The following is a 21,788-nucleotide window of genomic DNA, read 5'->3' on the forward strand; positions in this document are numbered from 1 at the left end:
TCCCTCTGCGAAGGGCCTTTCTTTTACTTTATGTTGAGTCGGTTTACCTACTTCTTTCTATCTTAGAAGCAAACACTTGTGTCAACTGTGTGCATTGATTCTTACATGCTTGCTTATTGCACTCATCATATTACTTTGTGTTGACAATTATCCATGAGATATACATGTTGAAAGTTGAAAGAAATTGCTGAAACTTAAATCTTCCTTTGTGTTGCTTCAAAACCTTCTATTAAGAATCTATTGCGTTATGAGTTAACTCTTATGCAAGACTTTTTGATGTTTGTCTTGAAAGTACTATTCATGAAAAGTCTTTGCTATATGATTCAGTTGTTTAGTCATTATCTATTTGTTAGCAAACTATAGACTATTGCTTTGAGTCACTTCATTCATCTCATATGCTTTACAACAGTATTGATCAAGATTATGTTGGTAGCATGTCACTTCAGAAATTATTCTTTTTATCGTTTACCTACTCGAGGGCGAGTAGGAACTAAGCTTGGGGATGCTTGATACGTCTCCAACGTATCTATAATTTCTTATGTTCCATGCTAGTTTTATGACAGTAACTACATGTTTTATTCATACTTTATATCATTTTTATGCATTATTCGAGACTAACCTATTAACAAGATGCCGAAGCGCCAGTTCCTGTTTTCTGCTGTTTTTGGTTTCAGAAATTCTACACAGGAAATATTCTCGGAATTGGACGAAACAAAAGCCCACGGCCCTATTTTCCACGGAGTGTTCCAGAACATCGAAGAAGAGTCGGAGACGGCCAGCAGGGGGGCCACCCCATAGGGCAGCGCGGCCCCACCTCCAGGCGCGCCGAGGTGTGGGGAGCCCACCCCCTGGCTCCCCCGACGCTGCCTCTTCGCCTATATATTCCTTCGTATCGGAAAACCCTAGTACCGAGAGCCAAAATACGAGAAAAGTTCCAGAGACGCCGCCGCCGTCAACCCCATCTCGGGGGGTTCTGAAGATCACCTCCGGACCCTGCCGGAGAGGGGAATCATCACCGGAGGGCTCTACATCACCATGCCCGCCTCCAGACTGATGCGTGAGTAGTTCATCCTTGGACTATGGGTCCATAGCAGTAGCTAGATGGTTGCCTTCTCCTCTTATGCCATCATGTTTAGATCTTGTGAGCTGCCTATCATGATCAAGATCATCTTATTGTAATGCTACATGTTGTGTTTGTTGGGATCCGATGAATATGGAATACTATGTCAAGTTGATTATTGATCTATCATATATGTTGTTTATGATCTTGCATGATCTCCGTTGCTAGTAGAGGCTCTGGCCAAGTTGATACTTGTAACTCCAAGGGGGGGTATTTATGCTAGATAGTGGGTTCATGCCTCCATTGAATCTGGGATAGTGACAAAAAGTTCTAAGGTTGTGGATGTGCTGTTGCCACTAGGGATAAAACATCAATGCTTTATCTAAGGATATTTGTATTGTTTACATTACGCACAGTACTTAATGCAATTGTCTGTTGTTTGCAACTTAATACTGGAAGGGGTGCGGATGCTAACCTGAAGGTGGACTTTTTAGGTATAGATGCATGCTGGATGGTGTTCTATGTTCTTTGTCGTAATACCCTAAGTAAATCTCATAGTAGTCACCATGATATGTATGTGGATTGTTATGCTCTCTCTATTTGTCAATTGCCCAACTGTAATTTGTTCACCCAACATGTTATTTATCTTATTGGAGAGACACCACTAGTGAACTATGGACCCCGGTCCATTCTTTTACATCTGAAATACAACCTAATGTAATCATGGTTCTCTTTTGTTTTCTGCAAGCAAACATCATTCTCCACACCATACGTTTAATCCTTTGTTTTCAGCAAGCCGGTGAGATTGACAACCTCACTGTTAAGTTGGGACAAAGTATTTTGATTGTGTTGTGCAGGTTCCACGTTGGCGCCGGAATCCCTGGTGTTGCGCCGCACTACACTCCTTCATCAACAACCTTCACGTGGCCTTCATCTCCTACTGGTTCGATAACCTTGGTTTCTTACTGAGGGAAAACTCGCTGCTGTACGCATCATACCTTCCTCTTTGGGTTCCCAACGGACGTGTGTTTTACCGTCACAAGCAAGGAGCACTAGCACTGCCCACTATATTAGAGGAGAAAAAAATACACTACAAGAATGTAGAAATTGATCATTGCTACAGTTTGTTTTCTGTTTGTTCCAAATTACATTTCATTTCTTGGATATACACATAGCACTGCTCATTATATTAGAAAGAGATTTTTTGCAAGACAATTATAGCACCTATATGATGAGTCTCGGAGTAATATTTGTAGTAGTTCTGGAGAATGCTTCTATATATTCGGATTCGGTGCCCTTATGCTGCTGCAACTCTAGGACATTTGAAAAAAAGATGACCTTTCAGTTTTTCTCATGCAAGTCAATTGCAGTTTTTTATCAAATTAAATTTCAATTAAAGTAAGTATAATCTTATTCTTGTTGAGATATTATATAGCTATTTTTTATATGCTTTGTGAGATACGTTAAATAGCGGTCCGGCAGCAGCATCACACGTGAAGGGCAGACGATGGTGAACACTCTTGAGTATAAGCTGATCTACATACCTTGGTTCATGATTTACCTTGGTCATTACCACCTCCCTAAATTCAAATATAGCTTATCCACCTAATGTTAAGATGACCAACTGAAAACACTGTGTCTATAAAATGGGATCTCTAACTTTATCTTCTACTAATAACTCTTACTGGATGCCTAATAGGCCAAACCTCAAATTATCATGCCTGCCATTGTACATAGTTCCCAAGTCACGAAGTAAGAATGCAGTGTATTAATGGGGCATCTTTCTCCCTGTAATTGAGATTCACTTCGGATTTTTGAGTCAAATTGAGTTCTTCTTGTTAGTAAGTTTTAGCCACTCTATAAGCATGACTAACTTGATAATGATGACTTGTTACAAGATTACTAAATTAATATTTTAACATAAACTTACAATGGAGAAAGAGCAAAACCAAAAAAGACTGGAGATGGGGTGGATGGACACTAGCTGGAGCTTGAAAGGATTACTAACCGAAGAGGATGAAGGCCTATTTCAAAAAGAAAAAATGTTTTTAATACTTTAGCTATGCCCACGAATGAACTGCATTTTCTATATTTTCTTTTTCCAGGGCTCTACTCATGTTTTGACTTGTTTCTCTTCTTTTTTCATTTGCAAGAACTTTGTAGCGTGGTTTCTTTAATGAAGATCAATGATGCTCGTTATCTCTAATTTATTTTTACGGTTTTCATTGAGGCGACCTTTAAGTTTTTTCTTACTCATTAGTTTAACTTAATATGATCTTGTCGCATTTAATTGTTTAGATATTACATTGTTTGACTTAATAATTTCCTTATGGCCTATAGACACAAAAGAGTGCCAGCAACATTTGGTGCAAATTTGCGGTGGAGGCTAAGGCGGATCGTGGTGACAAAGGAAGGCTAACCAGTATCAAAATCTTATAGTCCCCACCACCAATGGCGAATATAGAGAGATAATGTCTTCATTATTTTGAATGTTACATGTATAAATTACTTTTCTATTAATATGATAAAAAATACAATAGGCATGACTGGGGCATATGAGCCGAATAAGATCATGGCTTGGGATGATGGAGCAGAGGGACAATGCAGGCCGGAGGATGGGGTGTGAAGGAGATCACAATCAAGGCAACAATCAATTACTTCTATATTTCTTTATGTTATCCCATAGCAACTCCGAAGTCATGAGCTTTTTAAATGAATATGGTGATTTTCCAAAGTCTTAGAAAACACCGATGTGCATCGGCCAGTTCCATGTTGGGTTAGGGTGAATGTGGAGTTCATTAATTTTATTATTGTTGGAGTGGGATTCGTTTGCTAATAGAAAAAAAAGCCGTAGCAACGCACGGGCATTTAACTAGTGCTTTGTAACAAGTGAGTAAAAAAAAAGTCTCGCATAGTCTCCACTTTCTTTCTTAAAAAATATATACAAACGCAAACGTTCACTTACACACGTCATAGAGTAGCTACAAGACTACTTTTCTTTTGACATTGCTACAAGACTACTACTAGCACCCAAGAGTATTTGAGGACACACGTGAAAATTAAACCAAAGAAATCCTTGTAAGATGTAGTCGCAGATGAGTGCATGGAAATCCAGAAACAGCAACGAAAACCCCGCGGGAGAAATTCCAAAAGTATTGCTTCTCATATGAGCCAAACAAACTAAGTTTGCAAAAGTATTGCATCCTCTGTTCACTAATATGACATGTTTAGGCGAACTAATTTAGTGCCCAATCCCCTGTATAATGAAAACGTTCCATACTGTTTCCATTTACGGAATCTTAATCGAATCTCAAAATTAGTTTTATCCAAACCAAGCAAACCGTGCAGACAATCCGTTTCCATATCGAGTACCAGTTGCAGAGTCTGCCGAATCAGGACCGTACCTCTGTTTCTTTCATCTTCTTCTTCCCGGCGCGTCAAAGATTTGCGCGTAGTCCGGCGAGATCTCCAGGCCAACGGCGAATCGGGCGGCGAAGATGGGGGACCGGGCGGAGGAGGGCCAGCTTGCCGGCTTCGCGCGCGGGCGCCACGCGGCGTACCTGCAGGCGATGGCCCTGGAGCTCCCCAGGGACTACGCCAATCAGGAGGTCATGCACCTCACCCTCGCCTACTTCGCCGTCGCCGGCCTCTCCCTGCTCCGGGCGCTCGACTGGGTAAGCCGAGATCTGCTACGCTATTTCCCGCTCTCCGCTCGCGCGAATTGCGCGGGAATCGCAGGGGAATCTCTTGTGATTTGTCATGTTCAAGCTTGGATCTCGAGGGTACCCATTGCTTGGGCACTGTCTCGTAGCTTTGCGAAGTAGAATTTGGCTTAAATGCATAATTGCAGGCTTCCTGCTTAATTACACATACTAGTAGAACTAGTGCACTGCGAATTCTTCTCGATTTGAACACGTTAATTAATCCACCTGCAAATAGTAGAATTATTTCAAGGAAATCGCAGAGAACAGAGGTGTTTTCAGTCAGGTTAAGAATAAGGGAGGGAGCAACAACGATATAAAACTAAAAACCTGCATCGGCAGATTCAGTTTAATGCTTATCGACTGAAAGACAGCTCAACATATCTGTTGCCTTTTACTTTCGTTTATAATCAGATCACATGTATAATTGTATATCTACGTGCCAAGTAGTTAAAATTTGTATAAGCAATAAGTGCAGTTGAATCACGAATGTGGACCGACCGACGTTACGGAACATGCTTGTAACAGCAACCACTACCTGCAAGATTTAAGCATTCAAGCCCACTAGTGACCAGTCTCCTCAAAGTGGTTAGGGGTTAGTGAGGTTATGGGATGTACATCTGTCCGACAACTACATGCCATAACTAAGTTCGACATGGTTGCAACTAGATGCGAACTGCCACTTTAATTACATGAGCTTCTACTGGAGCGACCAACGATGTTAGGTTGCTGGCTGATTCGCTCCTTGTGGAAATTTCAGTTTACTGTGCCTTTTGGTTGTTTGGGACGAATTAATAATGCAGTAATAATTCGAGAAGCTGTGTGTCTGCCTTTGTGTTTAGGTTAACAGGGATGACATTGCAGAATGGATTTTGTCTTTTCAAGTGCACCCAGAGGCAAATGACGATTTTGACAGCGGTAAGGTTTCCCCGCTACTTATGTAACAAGAACTCTTATGGTATCCATAATTCATATTTCCAGACGTAATACGTTTCTTATATAACACTTCACTCATTTCTAGGACAATTTTATGGATTCTGTGGTTCTAGAACAACTCAATATCCTTCAAATAGTGTGAAGGTGCGCCTCACTAATGCTTCACTCAACCTTTTCTCGTCATACAAAGTCCAGATTAGTGCCATTCCATTAATTTATCGTGATAGTTCCAAATACCGATATATGCTCTGTTTCAGGACCCTTGCCATAATGGTAGTCATCTAGCAAGCACTTATTCTGCGCTTGCTATATTGAAGATTGTAGGTTATGATGTACTAAACATTGATAGCAAGTCTCTTTTACTGTCGATGAGAAACCTCCAACAACCAGATGGAAGGTATTGCATTTAGCTTTGGTCTCCATGTTACTTAGACTGTTAGATTTCAAAATTTGTCCGAGTAGTACCTTTGTATTTAAAAATCTATCTGCATCAACATTGTCACATGAATATATGTACTTTTTTAGGAAAAATCACCGGAATAGTTTCACCTAGTCACCCGCCTGACAAGTTGTTTCACAATTTTCGTAACACCCCATGTTTGGTTGACAGGTCCACGTCCTGCATTATAGTTCTGTTTCAGAAACATATGCATTGGCTTCTATCATTTTCTTCTACCATGCGGTCATTTTATCTGAACAAACATAAACCATGTACTCTCGTTGCAACAAACTTTACGTTGCTGAACGACACTTTCTGGTGTGTTTTTGAACTGCTAGAATAAGCAGTTGTGTTCAAGGAATGTTGAGGTTTTGTATGGTGATGATCCTTGTAAATACATGCAAGTAGTCTACATTGCTTTTCTGCACATGTGGCATTTACATGCAAGTAGTCTACATTGTCACATGAATATATATTTTTTTAAGGAAAAATCACTGTAATAGTTTCACCTAGTCACCCCCGCCTCGCAAGTTGTTTAAATTTTTTTGTAACACCCCATGTTTGGTTCACAGGTCCACACCTTCATTATAGTTCTGTTTCAGAAACATATGCACTGACTACTATCATTATCTTCTAACATGTGGTCATTTTATCTGCATGAACTTAACCTATGTTCTCTCGTTGCAACAAACTTTACATTGGTGAATAGCACTTTTCTGGTGTGTATTTGAACTGCCTGAATAAGTTATTGTGTTCAAACATAATGTTGAGGTCTGTACGGTTATGATCCTCGTAAATGCATTTAAGTACTCTACATTGCTTTTCTGCGCATGTGTGCACCTGTGTGTGCGCTTTCCCTTCTCTAGCATTTAGTTGGTTACATGGTCTAGTGGTTAACTTAGAAAGCTTTGATTTCGTGAGTGTGCTGTTCAACACATTGGGTTATTGGCTAACTAGACGTGCATCTTTTTGTAGCTTCATGCCAACTCATATTGGTGCAGAAACAGACCTACGTTTTGTATACTGTGCAGGTGAGGAGCACTATTATTTTTATATGCTAATAATTGAGTTTTTTTAATATAATATATAATTTAATACATTTGAGCTCTTTTCTCAGCTGCTATCTGCTCAATGCTAAAAGACTGGTCAGGAATGGATAAGGAAAAGGCCAAAGAACACATTATTAACTGCCAGGTTGGCTTGCGAAAATTCCGAATGCACCGTAGTTGGCAATGATGTAATGTTGTCCTTGCCTTTTTCTAATTCTTGTTACTACCACTTGCAGTCATATGATGGTGGCTTTGGCATGGTTCCTGGTTCCGAATCTCATGGTAGGCAATAAATTTTTAATCTTTTGATGCATTTTTGTATATTGAGGTTATCTTTTGAAGTTTTGATTGTGTGTCAACAGAGTTAAGAAGAAGTCTTTTCTTCTGCAATTTATTACTACTGGCTATGGATTCTCATTGTATGACTTTGCGTTAGTGAGCCAGGTGGAGGGACTTTCTGTGCTGTTGCGGCTCTATATCTAATGGGTTTCATTCAACCTGATTTGGCATCAAATCTGTGGGAATCCGCGTTGATCGATGTGCAATTGCTCCTGGAGTGGTGTCTTCAGGTTAAATTCTGCTAAACTGTGTATCTGCAGCATCCAGTAAAACCACACTTTCACGTGGCGTAAATTGTACGATAGTTGGCAAGAGATTTTGGTATCTCCTGTTACGCACATGCTTAGAAACACCCACAGCGATACTTGCACGTTTAGGGGTGGACCTTACTAACTTATTTTACTATTGATGTGTAGAGGCAAGCGGCAGACGGTGGATTCCAGGGGAGAAGAAACAAGCCAAGCGATACGTGCTACGCTTTCTGGTTAGTACATTATATAATCTGTGTACTAGTTGGCTGAAAAGCTAGCGGAGGCGGCAACCTTGATGGAAATTTCTTTTTTGTTCATTTCACTAATATTCAGGATTGGAGGTGTCTTGAAGATGCTTGGCGCCTACCACTTGATCGACCATACGGCCCTGCAGGAATTCCTGTTCACCTGCCAAACAGACGTAATGACTTCAGAACCTCTATTGGCAACTTGTCAAACTGGTCTATATGATTTTTATTGACTCTTATGATGTCTTTTGTTTCGCTGGGCTGACAGTTTGGAGGCTTCTCGAAATTCCCGGAAAAAGTTCTCCCGGATATCTACCACTCGTACTATGGGCTGGCCGCCTTCTCGCTGCTGGGCGAGGATGGGGTCGAGCCGATGTGCACCGAGCTGGGGATCATTGCTGCTGCCGCACTGTAGCTGCTAGCTAGGGAGCGGTGTTTTTCTTTTTTCTGAGATTGTAATTTCGAGATTGCTCGCCACACGTGTATGTGTGACAGCATTGTACCGATTCGCCATGTTTTGGGGTTGAGAAAACAAGTGATTTTTTGCGTGAAGGAGGTTGATCTGTTATACTAGAGTGTTTGTTTTTGGTTGAGGCAGATCAATGCAACATTACATATATTTCTGATAATATTATTAACATGACGAAAAGCAATGGACTTTTTTTAATGGGGCGTGTTCTCTACTTCTGTTGCACGAGTTAGTTGAGCTGTTTGCTGGGAGTTGTTGAGTTTGCTCAACTGTTTAATCTCTTGGAAAGCTACTGAAAACGGCAGAACAAGACGTACTGTTTTTCCTTGGTATGATCTGATGTGATCCTGACTGAATTGCATGTGATTTGCGTGCTGCAAAATGCAAAAACTGCCGGTCACATGGTTCGAACTGGCAGTCAGTCTGTTAGAGCATCTCCACTCGTCCCCCCGAACAGGCCCCCGGCGAGCGTTTTTTCCATCCGGACGGCGTAATTCGGCCCAGTCGCGCCCCCGGTTCCTCGTTTTCGTCCGGATTTGGGCCTAAATTCATCCGGCGATCCCACGACATCCCCGGCCCCCCGGGGAGCGCTCGGGGACTCCGGACGAAACGAAAGCGCGCGAAACGGCGAGGAAACTTCCCGCGCGTCTGGTGGCCCCAACTTGTCGGCGAGAGAAACCGATCGTCGTCCTCATCGCATCGTCTTCCGCGCGCTGTAAAAGCCTGCCCCGGGGTGGGGAGACGCCGGCCAGGGCAGCAGCAGCCAGGCCGCGCAGCCGAAGGCCAACGACGACGGCTCCGACGACGACGACGGCGACTACACGGTGTTCTACCGCCATTTCGGCATGTAGAGCGCCGTGTTTTAAAATTAGCGTTTGAATTCCCCTAGCCGAATTCGAAATATAGTCGAATTCGGCCTCTATGTATGAACTCCTCCCGTAATGTAATAAATATCATTAAATTTAGTCTATATTCACCCGTTTTTAGCCGTAGTTTGTCAAGTTTCCATTTTTTAAATTCGCATCGTCGACTTCGCCTGGGCACGCGGCTGGGAAACTACTACTCCCCACGCCAAATCTTCCTCCAATCCGGACGAAAATTTCGCCGGATTTGGGCGTGGGGAGCGCCAACGAGTGGGGATGCTCTTAGAGCATCTCCACTCGTCCCCCCGAGGAGGCCCCCGGCGAGCGTTTTTTCCATCCGGACGGCGTAAATCGGCCCAGTCGCGCCCCCGGTTCCTCGTTTTCGTCCGGATTTGGGCCTAAATTCATCCGGCGATCCCACGCCCCCCCCCCCCCCCCGGCCCCCCGGGGAGCGCTCGGGGACTCCGGACGAGTGAAAAGCGGGGAAGGGCCCGATCTGTCGGTGACTCGACGCACGAACCCCACCGCCACGTCGCTCAAAATCTCCCCCACCCCTCGTATCTCTCTCGCCGCCGGAACCACCCCGCCGGCTTGTTGCCCAGATTGCGCCGCCACTCCTTCCCCACCTGCCTATATTCCGCCGTGTTTGGACGACGGCCTATCTGGCTGCTCTTCCGGCGGCCTGTTTTCCGGCCTGCTTGCTCGTCGTCGCTCGCGGCTCGGGTTGCCTCAACCACGCCCGTCAGGTGTTCGTCCATTTGCCTCGCCGGCCATGGACTCGGACGAAGAGGAGGAGCAGATGTTCGTCGAGCTTATGCAAGAAGAGATGGCAGCAGCCGCCCAAGACGACGAGCACATGATGATCCTTGGTTGCTTGGCAAGCATGTACGCTGACCGGCACCTCGTCGGCGTGGTGGGTCGGCACGAGGTCGCCGGAAGTGCAAGCCGAGACAGCGAATGGAGGGCTACCGCATGTTGTACGCCGACTACTTCGCCGAGAATCCATTGCACGGTGAGACTGTTTTCCGCGTCGTTTCAGATGAGCGAAAGCTATTTCGCAAATTGTGTATGCCATCCGCCACTTTGATCCCTACTTCGGATGCAAGGCGGATTGCACCGGTTTGGTTGGATTTTCGTCACCGCAGAAGTGCACAAAAGTGGCTATGAGGATGCTTTGGCGTATGGAGCTCCCGGTGATACTGAGATGACTATCTTCGGATGGCGGAGTCCACCGCCCTTGATTGTTTCTACCGGTTCGCAGGCCGTCATAGCGAGTTGTTCGGGGACTATTACTTGAGATCACCCACCGTCGAAGACACTCGGAGGATCCTTGCAACAAATGAAGCTAGAGGTTTTCCAGGGATGCTTGGAAGCATTGACCGCATGCATTGGCAATGGAAGAACTGTCCGTTTGCGTGGCACGGAATGTACAAGGGTCACAAAAAGGCTGCACCGTGATACTTGAAGCAAGTGGCTACCCATGATCTTTGGATTTGGCACTCTTTCTTTGGTATGCCTGGATCCAACAATGACATCAACGTCCTAAACTGCTCCCCGGTCTTTTCCAAGCTTGTTGAGGGTCATGCTCCCCGGTGGACTATGTGATCAATGGTCGGCACTACAACAAAGGATACTACCTTGCAGACGGTATCTATCCAAAGTGGGCAACATTTGTGAAGACGATCTCCAACCCTAGCACCCCCAAACTTTGCGAGTTTGTCAAGAAACAAGAAGCTTGCCGAAAAGACGTCGAGCGAGCATTTGGTGTCCTACAAGCAGAGATTTCTTTGTCGTCCTGGTTCCCGCTATGACTTGGTCCAAAGATCAGATGTGGGAGGTGATGAACTAGCCGTGTGTGCCTACACAACATGATTATTGAAGATGAGCGAAAGCATCCGGTTCCTCTGGTGAGCAAGAAGCACCATATGAGAGAGAGGGTCCTCTTGCACGACCTAATCACCAGTGCCTCCATCATGGGCCGCCTTCATTGCTATGCGGCAGAGATTCGAGACTCTACAATGCACCAGTCGCAAGATGATCTGGTGGAGCACATATGGAGGCTCCGAGGCAACGCCAACGCCGACGCCAACTAGTCTGTCTTAATTTGTTTGAAAAATTGTGAAATTTGTGTGCTTCATTTGTTTCAGCACTTGTTAAACATTGTACTGTTATCGCCGAATTTGTTTCAGCAATTTTCGTCCTCTTGTTTGCCGAACTTGTTAAATTTTATGTTGAATTTGTTTGAAATATGTCAAATGGTCGAGGTTGGGGGTTTCCTGCCGGGGGGACGGCTGGAACTTCGGCGCTCCCCACGCCAAATCTTCATCCAATCCGGACGAAAATTTCGCCGGATTTGGACGTGGGGAGCGCCAACGAGTGGGGATGCTCTTAGCTGAGCAGCTGCAGCGGCAATACCTGCCACCTCCGTCTGTCCGCGTCCGAGGGATCCGATCTCACCGGATTCCGTCCCGATTCCGGCAAGTGGTTGGCCAGCCGCCACCGCCCAATCCAATTCCCGACCCGAGCAGGTCAGGACACCGTTGAGTATTTCATTGGCCGTCTCCGTGTGGCACTCGGTTTCTGAACTGAACCCATCGGGCCTGACCTGAGTCGTCCTCTTCTGGACCTCCTCACTGAAGCCCTCCAAATAATGGCGGCCGCCGCATCGGCGCTTCGGCGGGTCTACCTCGCCGTCTACAACTGGGTCGTCTTCTTCGGATGGTGAGCGCGCGCCTGCCTTTGCTTTCCTTGGAAGAATGGATCTCTCTGCTTTCTTGCCCTGTTGGCCGCCAGTTTCTTGGTTAATCTGACCGGGGAGATTGACGTTTTTGCAGGGCGCAGGTGCTGTATTACGCGGTGTCGGCGCTGCTAGGGAGCGGCGGCCACGAGGCCGTCTACGCTGCCGTCGAGAAGCCTCTGCAGTTCGCGCAGACCGCCGCCGTCATGGAGGTCTGCTTCTCTTATTCCCCCCTCTTCTATTTCTATCATCTTACTTACTGGTGCACTTCGACTCTTGCTTCAAAATGTTACGTACTTGATGATGATTTTCTTGTGAGCCCTTTTTCTTAATCTTCTTGAAGTGTTATTTTGATATGCTCAACTTAGGATTCAACATCATTGCTCTTTCTGTACCACAACTTCGTTCCAAGCTTATTTCAGTATTCTAGTACTTGATATAGCAATTTTTTCGTTTCTTTACTCGTTGAGTTTGAGAAGTAATAATAACCATCTTGTGTTTGGCTGGTCGTGATGGTGTTGCTGGTACTGCAGATTCTTCATGGGCTTGTAGGTAACAACTTGCTCTTTTCTCTTCCGGCTGTGTTCTTTACACTGCATATCTTCACCGCTATTGACAACTGTGGTGTACTCACATCTGGCGTATCACTTGCAAGCTAGATTTATGTCAACAACAAACTGATTGTCTTGTCTGAAAATCCACACAAAATATTTCAGGCACACACAAAAAATACTTGCATGCTAATCCATTGTTAACTCAAAAGGGTATAAATTAATGATTTCTGAATCTGCTGGTAGATGCTTAGCTGTGTGCCCAGTTTTCCAAGTAGGTTCATTTCTAATCTAGTCAAAAACTATGACAGGGCCACTTTCATATGTAGATATCAAATCAAAGTCAAGTTTGATTTTACAGAAAATTGTCGTGCTTGGCTATGATGTTGTATTTCTTACGCTCTTGTGATATCTGTTCGTTTTAATCATAATGTATCATTCCCAACTTTCTAAGGATTGGTGAGGTCTCCGGTCTCTGCAACCATTCCACAAATTGGATCCAGATTGTTTCTTACATGGGGCGTCTTGTGGAGCTTTCCTGAGGTACCAGCTCATCACTTGCACTTTGTATATTTCCTACAAGACATGGAAGCAAAGTAAACGTAATACTTGTTTTCTTGACAACATCAAGTGATCATTATGTACTTTTTTTTTTTCTTGCAGACGCAGTCTCATATTCTTGTTACTTCCTTGGTCATAAGTTGGTCCATCACTGAGGTACATATTACTTACTAGATATCTCTTTTGTCTTGCTTATCAAACGTAAATGTTGATTGTTTCCTGCACTTAGTAGTGTAAGTATTTAAAATTTTCTGTTTCCTGCAGATCATTAGATATTCTTTCTTCGGTATGAAGGAGGCACTTGGACTTGCACCTTCTTGGCTTTTATGGCTTAGGTTTGTACGGATTCGAAGCAGTGTATTATTCATCCAAATTTAGAGAGATGTTTACTATATTTTGAATAAATTTTCTCTTAAAAGTAGCTTCCTTATTTTTGTGGTGCTGATTCTGTGCAGGTATAGCACTTTTATGATATTGTATCCAATTGGTATCCTTAGTGAAGTTGGGCTAATCTACATTGCTCTGCCCTACATGAAGGTAAATTGAATATATAGCTGCACCAATTGATTTATCCATGGCATTCATTTGATAACAACATTATATGTTTGCTCTAATTTTTCTGGGTGACTAATATCAGGCATCCGAGAAATATTATCTTAAGATGCCTAACAAATGGAACTTCTCCTTTGACTACTTCTACACATCTGCTATTGCCATTGGCGCTTATGTTCCTGGTACTCCCTTCTACCTTGCGTCTGTTGTACTGAATGTTCTTGTCATTTACGTTTCTAGGAGCTTATCCTGCAAGTTAAGAGGTGACAAATCTCTTTTTTCTTTCATTTGATGACTGTAGGAGGGCCACACATGTTCACTTATATGCTTGCCCAGAGGAAGAAGGCCCTGTCAAAGGCAAAGACTGCATGAATTTTTTAGAGCTCTGTAATTGGAGTTTCTAATGTGACATGTGAAAGCGCCAAACAACTCAGATCTGTTGTTCTCTGTAGTAGAACTTAGGCAGTGACCGAGAATGTCATTGCTAGGCCCGAGTTACCCAACTTGTGTTGTAACAGTATGATCGTTGTAGTTTCCCTGGTTGCTTGATTTAAACACGATGTGGTACCGACCTAGGACAATGTACCTACTACAGCTACAGTTGTACAACGTTTAACACCAACATCAAATTATAATTATAAGATAAATTAAGAAAACCAGGATTCGAATTCAAGACCCTGACGGGTGATACCATGTCAAGCATGGTTCAAAAAAGCGTACGCCTAGGTACGCTTAAGCGCGCTTAAACGCTGAGCGGTTGCCTTCCGCTTCGCTTTTGGCCTAAGATTTCGATTAAGCGAGACAGGGAATCTGGTCGTCTTTTGTGCTAGAATCTCCTCTATGCGAGTGTTGGTGTGTTGCCTGTGTTGCTCTGCTCCTTGCTCGACGCATTGATGCTATATTAATTTGGTTAGGTCTTGCTTAGCTGCTTGCTACTCCATTACTGGTTAGCTGCTTGCTACTCATGTACTGCTTAGCTGCTTGTTTGTGTTTGTTACATTGTTTGCTTAGCTGCTTGTGTGTTTATAAGATATTGGAGCAAAACCGAGGCTAACCAAGGTATTAATCCCCGTATTTCTCAGAAATGTAGCATTACATGCTTAGGATACAAATTTACAGCATATTATAGGGGTATATGTGCCCATCTTGACTTCCCCGTTTCATGTTAGTACGATTTTAGCCTGAGCGCTTAAGCGGCGCTTAAGCTCGCTTAAGCAGCAGTTCCTCTAAGCAGTGCCTCGCCGCTCGCTTAGCGCCTAGCGCTTTTTTGAACCTTGATGTCAAGCTTCACGCACTAGCTAACGCAATAAAAAAAACTTATGGAAAGAGCTAGTGTGATCTACTTATACATTTCAACACTCTCGATTAATCACAGATAGTAGTAGAATTACAACACGATTCTCAAATCGAGTTCAAACGAGAGGGGAAGGAGAGAGCATGATGCCAATCGTGAGCGAACGCTCCACGGCAAGCCAAAGCCGTGATCTAACCAGATGCTAACTACAGTCCGGTTGCCTTTCCCTTTTGTACTCGCTGACATCGCACTTGTATGTCCAATCTAGCTAGGATTCTCGTACTATGGATTGGGCTTAGGTATCCTCTTGGGTCTTAGCTTGTTATCTTAGGCCTCAAGCCCATGTGCAGGAGACAGGCTGGCAAAGCCTTACACAATGGAAGGTCTTAGCACCATATAGGCAAAAAAATTCTTATTTAGCATCATAATTAATGAGAAGAGATAGAGGTGCGAAGAGAATCAACCTGTGGTTGGATGGTTAGGACAGTGGGACGCGACGTTCCCGTCGACAGCGAGGCGCCTGTGGTGACTTCGTCAATCTTAAGACCTACCGGATCAGTTCTCCAACGCAGTCTCTTGGAGGTGCTCATAGAGATAGGATATGCGTGTGTACGTTCATAGGGGTGAGTGTGTGCGCGTATGTATGAGCGTCTTTGATTGATTGTACTGTGTTTCGCAAAAAAAGAGATAGAGGTGTGAAAAATCAGTTCTGGACACAAGCTCATGTACATGAACATTTTTTTTAGATTCACAGGGAGACAACCTCTTCGGTTCCATTTATAGCATAAACGAAATCAGTGTTCAGGAACATATTTAGAGTTATTCAAACTGAAAAGCTAAAACAAAGCCGCAACTTAAGAACGAAACGACAAGTTTTAAACCTAAACACTACTGCCCACATCAGAGGGAACTGAACCAAAACCTCACCTCGGCGCTAGCAAAAGCACGCCAACTCTCTAGCCAAAAAAAAACTATCCAAAAAGCCACCACAAGCCTTACATTACACCAACAGCTAACAATCACTACCACTTGCAAGCTATTTTGGAACAGATCATCCTAGCACGGCATGGACCGAGGCGTCTTCCTCTAAATGCTCCTTCATGTAAGCCAGAGACGCTCTCCCGCCGTGCTCAAGATTTGAGGCCGGGTCCAGGAGGAAATCCATTCGAAGCTGGTGCACTTCAGCTTGACATCAGTTCCAAGGGTGCTTTGATGAGTTTCACCAGGATCTCCACAAACATGTTCACATCCTTCCAAGTTTGATCCTTGAAAGGAACTTTCCAGTTCCTCGGGTATGATAGAATCAATATCCGCACCTGCTTCAAATTCATCCAAGTCGGTCTATTAAAAACTATACTATTTCTAGAATTTCAAATGCCCCACAAGATATCAGAAGAAATGAAATTAAATTGCAAGAATCTATTATTGGATAGCCATCTACCAGCTACATCTACAAATTTGTCAATTCTATACTTAAAGCTACTCTCTACCAAAAGCCAAATGCTTTTAGGTACAATGCAATCAAAGAAAAGATGATTTACACTCTCAAACTCTTTAAAAAAGAACATTCCATAGGTTTTAAAATTCCTCTATGTCTCAAATTATCTCTAGTCATAATTTTATTTTAGAAAAACAACCAAAGAAACACCTGGACTCTGGGAGGAATTTTGAGATACCAAACTGCAGGAAGATAAATTTTGGTTATACCCCTAAAATTAACTAAAGAATACATGGACTTGGAAGAATATATTCCATTAGTTTCATATGACCAGATAAGCTGGTCTTTCTCAGCATCTAATGTTATGGTATTAGCAATAGCAACTAACTCCTACCACTGCACCATCATTTCATCAGAAAAGGTTTTCCTAAAATCACATCTCGGGTTTATTCCTTCCCGAACCTCACAAACAGTTTCAGTCTGTTGGTTAGAGATAAAATATATATCCCAAAACTGTGTAGCTAGATTAGTATTACCAAACCAGATGTCTTCCCTAAATCTAACACTTATACCATTACCAATCTTCCACTTGTAGCCAAAACTCACAGCCTCAGCAACTCTAATTGCACACAAAAACTCCGAAGATATATGTAGCAGTGGTCTGCGAAAAAAAAAACACAAAATGCGGTGTTGTTCGGAACATCTAGATTTGTTGTTTATATCATTCCATTTTTTTTTTGCATAGACTACTACATACGTCTTTTCTTGAAGACTGTTTGCAATTATAACACTTGTTCATGTTTATTGTACAAAATTTCAGATTTTGTAAATTTGTTTGCTATCTTTTTTTATTCAACCAGAAGCATATGAGATCGGGTTTGGAAACGCTTTATCGGATAGCGGTGTTGTATCTTAGGGCATCTCCAACCGGGCGACCCAAACAGACGTCCGTTTTGGGTCGTTTGGGTCGTCGCGCGGACACGCGGACAGCGTTTCGGTCCGTGAATCCGTTTGCATCGCACAGTACGTCCAACGCTCTGACCCAAATAATTATTTCTCCTTCTTCTTCCTAGTAGTACTAGTTGCGACAGGAACGGAAGGAGGCCGCCGCGGGTGAGCCTGTGCGCGCGGCTGCTAGCTGCTGGAGCTTGCTGCTTTGCTCGCCCCGAAGCCGTCGAGCATGGCCAAGGCGCCGTCCATTGCAGCAGGGCCGCGCGCCGCGGAGCACAGCACGTGGCGAGGTGGCAAGCACGGACGCCGTCCAGAACAGCTCGTCCACCGTCCGCGGGCGCGCCGTCGAGTGCAACAGGGCCGCGCACTTCGGACCACAGCACATCACGCGGCGAGGAGGCGAGCGCGAACGCCGTCCAGTGCGGCTCGGCCACCATCCGCGGGCGCAGCGTCGAGCGCGGCCGTCGAGCACGGGCGTGGCTCGACCACCTTCTGTTGCGCGTCGGCGTCGGGCGAGCGTCCAGAACAGGCGCGGGTAGGGAACAGCGGGGCGGCGAGCGCCGGCAATCGCGAAAGCGCGCACAGCAGCAGAGCTCCGCAGCGCGGGCGGCGGAGGCGGCCCGAGGAGCGGCCAGCGGCGGCGTGGAGAGGCGCGGTCCGCCCCGTGCCCGCGGCGGCGTGGCGAGGCGCGGCCGGCCCCGTGCCCGCGCGGCGGCGGCGTGGAGAGGCGTGGCCGTCCCCTTGGCCGCGCGGCCAGCCCCGTGCCGACGGCGGCGTGGCGAGGCGCGGCCTGCCCCGTGCCCACGCGGTGGTGGCGAGGCGAACCGCAGCCAGCCCCATGCCTGCGCGTCCGGCGCCCACGGCGGCTTCGCGAGGCGAGGCGCGGCCAGCCCCGTGCCCGCGGCGAGTTCCGGCGACGCGCGCGAGCTGGGCAGGCCATGGCGCTGGCGGAGTCCATGGCGCGGTGGTCGTTGCCGACACGCAGAGATCATTTTGTATCCGGCGAGTTTCAGCAGGGGTAAAAAAAAGGAGTATCCAGCGTCGGGAGCTTCCAGGTGAGGCCGACGACAGAACTTGGCTAGGCGAGCTTCACTCCGGCGAGCTCCAATCCATGGCAAAAAGTAAACAAAAGGGGCAGAGGAGAGAGAAGATATGGAGCCTTGCGAGTTGTATTTTCTTTCACTGCCAAATGGGCCACGAACGGACATGTGCGGATGGAAAAGCACGCCCGCGTTTGTCCGGCTCGCCCCAAAAGCCACGCAAATTTGGTCCGACTTTGGGTCGTTCCGGACGCGGCAGCTGTCCGTTATTAGTTTAGGTCCACGCATTGGGAGCTGGTTTTACCCAAAGAGACCAATTTGGCGTCCGTTTGTCCGTTTGGGTCTCTGCGTTGGAGATGCCCTTAGCCACTTCCATGCGCTGCCTTGTAGTCACACGTGCAGCAACGCCGATGCAGCCACACCAGACGGCACACTCGTCACATGCACGTATGGACGAAACTGGACGCATATCCAAATTAAGTGGTTGCAGCGGCGACCGTTGCACTGCCTAACCGTTCAACACGTCTAACTAGAGCAAGGATTCCTCAGTCGCCATCCGAGAAGCCCCACTGGTCCATGCCACGAAGATGCTGCTATACTCGCTAAGCTTGCTCCTAGCTAGTAATATTAATTCCACTGAATGCAGCTGAGGATGTTAAAAAGGCTGCTTTTAGTATTGGAGATTATAAGGCTCCAGGCCCAGATGGACTTCACGCGGCGTTCTATAAGAACTTCTGGAACATCTGTGGCAACGATATTACTCAAGAAGTGTTGAATGCGGTAAATTCTCGTCAAATTCCTGAGGGATGGAATGATACTACAGTGGTACTACTTCCAAAGGTTGATGTCCCGGAGCTAATCACTCAGTATCGGCCTATCAGTTTATGCAATGTTATTTATAAGATCATCTCCAAGATGCTTGCTCATCGTTTAAAGGAGATACTACCATATATCATATCACCTATGCAGAGTGCTTTCGTTCCTGGAAGGCTCATTACCGATAATGTGCTTGTGGCTTATGAGTGCATTCATGCGATCAAAAATAAGAGATCTGGATCCGGTGGTTCGTGTGCTGTCAAGTTGGATATGCACAAAGCCTATGACCGGGTGGAGTGGATTTTTCTTGAGAACATGATGAGGAAGTTGGGCTTCGATGACCAATGGACCTCGATGATGATGGCTTGTGTTCGTTCTGTGAGGTATCAGGTCCGTTTTAATTCTGAGGAGACGGACATGTTTGTTCCTTCAAGGGGTCTTCGCCAGGGGGACCCCCTCTCGCCTTATTTGTTCCTTTTGTGTGCGGAAGGTTTATCGAGTCTCTTGCTGCATGAAGAAGAAGTTGGTGGCATTGATGGGGTTAGGGTGTGCAGAAATGCACCGTCAGTTTCACACCTTTTATTTGCTAATGATTCCTTGATTCTCATGAAGGCGGATATGACTAATGCAACTTCCTTGCAACAAGTGCTTGACTCCTATTGTGCAAATTCTGGACAATTGGTGAGTGTGGCAAAATCTAGTGTTTTCTTTTCTCCTAATACTCATGTTATTTTGAGGTCAGAAATTTGTGAAGCCCTGCACATAAATACAGAAGCTTTATCAGATAAATATTTGGGTCTTCCTGCGCTTGTTGGAGCGGATAGGAGCGATTGTTTTCTACACTTTGTGGAAAGAATTATTCAGCGCATCAATGGCTGGAAGGAGAAACATTTATCTATTGGAGGTAAAGAGATCTTATTGAAGGCAGTAGCACAAGCTATCCCGGTTTATGCTATGTCGGTATTTCAGATTCCAAAAGGAGTTTGCAAGAGAATGATGGATGCTATCTCACAATTTTGGTGGGGAGATGATGCAAACAGCAATAAAATGCATTGGTATGCTTGGTGGAAATTGTGCTATCCAAAAAACGAAGGTGGTATGGGTTTCAGGGATTTTCATTCTTTCAACCTTGCTATGCTGGCTAAGCAAGTGTGGAGATTAATAGATGAACCAGATTCCTGTGTGCTAAAGTTCTGCGGGCTAAGTACTACCCCATGGTGATATTCTTCATGCTGGACCCAAGGCTGGGTCATCCTTCACATGGCAAAGTATTGTAGCAGGTTTAGCTACCTTCAAAAGAGGATATATTTGGCGCGTGGGAGATGGAGATAGTATCAACATCTGGAATGATCCTTGGATCCCTTCTAGCCGCAATAGAAGGATTTTGTCGCCGAGGGGACAGTCCATATATACAAAGGTCTGTGAGCTCATTAGTCCAATTTCTGGGCAATGGGATGAAGAGATATTGCGGTCTATTTTGAATCCAGTGGATGTTGGGCGTGTGCTTCAGATACCATTAAATAATCAGGGGTTCCATGATTTTATAGCCTGGAATTTTACCAAGAATGGCCGGTTTACTGTTCGATCGGCGTACCATCTCCAATGGAAACACCAATTTGGACCTTCTGCAGGGCAACTAGCGCTACCAGGACAAGCAGTAACAAATCCAGTTTGGAAGATTATATGGCAACTCAAGGTGCCGGCCAAGGTGAATTTTTTTATATGGCGATCTCTGCACGGAATCATCCCGGTTAAGTGTGTATTGGCTAACCGCCATATTGGTACCAGCGGTGAATGTCCTATTTGTCATCAAGGAGCGGAAGATATTCGACATTTATTATTTATGTGCCCTACTGCAGTCGAACTCTGGACTGAACTCGGGATCAAATATATCATCGATGATGCTACTTCAGTGGACCGAGCAGGCTCAGGTATCCTGGAGTACTTGTTTCGGTCCTCAACTAATTCTTTCCCTGGTATGCAGATAGTCAAATTAAAAGAGACGATCGCCGTGGCTTGCTGGTATTTGTGGTGGATCCGACGACGTCGGACACACAATGAGGACGTACCACCTTTATCTAAATGCAAGGTTTCAATTCTGGCAATAACAGCAAATGCTGCAAAGATAAACAATAGCAGCATTACAATGGGATTAGATAAATGGTTAAAACCAATGCCTAGATATGTTAAAGTCAATGTTGATGCATCTTTTCATGAACAATCTTGCTCTGGCTCGGCAGGAGCGATCATCCGGGATTATGAGGGAAAATTTGTTGCAGCCTCAGGGATGATTATCCCACATGTAACTTCGGTGGCTATGGCTGAAGCAATGGCAATGAGAGCGGGCCTCGAACTTGCTAACAGATTGGGGTTCAATAGAGTCATAGCGGAATCTGATTCACTCGAAACTGTTGAAGCATGTAATGGGAGCGACAGATGGTGGAGTGAATCTTCGGCCATCCTTGCTGATTGTGTGGATTTTGCATCTTCCAT

The 21,788-nt window shown here is 45.1% G+C and overlaps 2 protein-coding genes across 2 annotated transcripts; both read left to right on the forward strand.

Annotated features, from left to right (window-relative positions):
• Window positions 1-4,415: 4,415 nt before the first annotated feature.
• On the forward strand, window positions 4,416-8,690 carry LOC127340590 (geranylgeranyl transferase type-1 subunit beta). The gene is made up of 11 exons (XM_051366328.2): window positions 4,416-4,734; window positions 5,604-5,679; window positions 5,783-5,841; window positions 5,955-6,094; window positions 7,112-7,167; window positions 7,254-7,330; window positions 7,422-7,467; window positions 7,630-7,754; window positions 7,941-8,008; window positions 8,109-8,196; window positions 8,292-8,690. The coding sequence occupies exons 1-11, from the start codon at window positions 4,558-4,560 to the stop codon at window positions 8,436-8,438; spliced, it is 1,059 nt and encodes a 352-aa protein (XP_051222288.1). The 5' UTR covers window positions 4,416-4,557; the 3' UTR covers window positions 8,439-8,690.
• A 3,090-nt stretch (window positions 8,691-11,780) lies between these two features.
• Window positions 11,781-14,350, forward strand: LOC127340591 (very-long-chain (3R)-3-hydroxyacyl-CoA dehydratase PASTICCINO 2A). The gene is made up of 9 exons (XM_051366329.2): window positions 11,781-12,076; window positions 12,190-12,304; window positions 12,626-12,644; window positions 13,098-13,186; window positions 13,307-13,360; window positions 13,469-13,539; window positions 13,660-13,741; window positions 13,842-13,938; window positions 14,058-14,350. The coding sequence occupies exons 1-9, from the start codon at window positions 12,006-12,008 to the stop codon at window positions 14,126-14,128; spliced, it is 669 nt and encodes a 222-aa protein (XP_051222289.1). The 5' UTR covers window positions 11,781-12,005; the 3' UTR covers window positions 14,129-14,350.
• Window positions 14,351-21,788: the final 7,438 nt, after the last annotated feature.

Source organism: Lolium perenne, chromosome 3 (assembly GCF_019359855.2).
Source record: "Lolium perenne isolate Kyuss_39 chromosome 3, Kyuss_2.0, whole genome shotgun sequence".
Classification (NCBI taxonomy): Eukaryota; Viridiplantae; Streptophyta; class Magnoliopsida; order Poales; family Poaceae; genus Lolium; species Lolium perenne.

Coding starts and splice junctions, on each gene's coding strand:
- LOC127340590 (XM_051366328.2), top strand. CDS start 4,558: ATGGGGGACCGGGCGGAGGAGGGCCAGCTTGCCGGCTTCGCGCGCGGG. Junction 4,735..5,603: donor TGCTCCGGGCGCTCGACTGG/GTAAGCCGAGAT, acceptor CTTTGTGTTTAG/GTTAACAGGGATGACATTGC. Junction 5,680..5,782: donor AAATGACGATTTTGACAGCG/GTAAGGTTTCCC, acceptor ACTCATTTCTAG/GACAATTTTATGGATTCTGT.
- LOC127340591 (XM_051366329.2), top strand. CDS start 12,006: ATGGCGGCCGCCGCATCGGCGCTTCGGCGGGTCTACCTCGCCGTCTAC. Junction 13,187..13,306: donor TCTTGTGGAGCTTTCCTGAG/GTACCAGCTCAT, acceptor TTTTTCTTGCAG/ACGCAGTCTCATATTCTTGT. Junction 13,540..13,659: donor TCTTGGCTTTTATGGCTTAG/GTTTGTACGGAT, acceptor GATTCTGTGCAG/GTATAGCACTTTTATGATAT.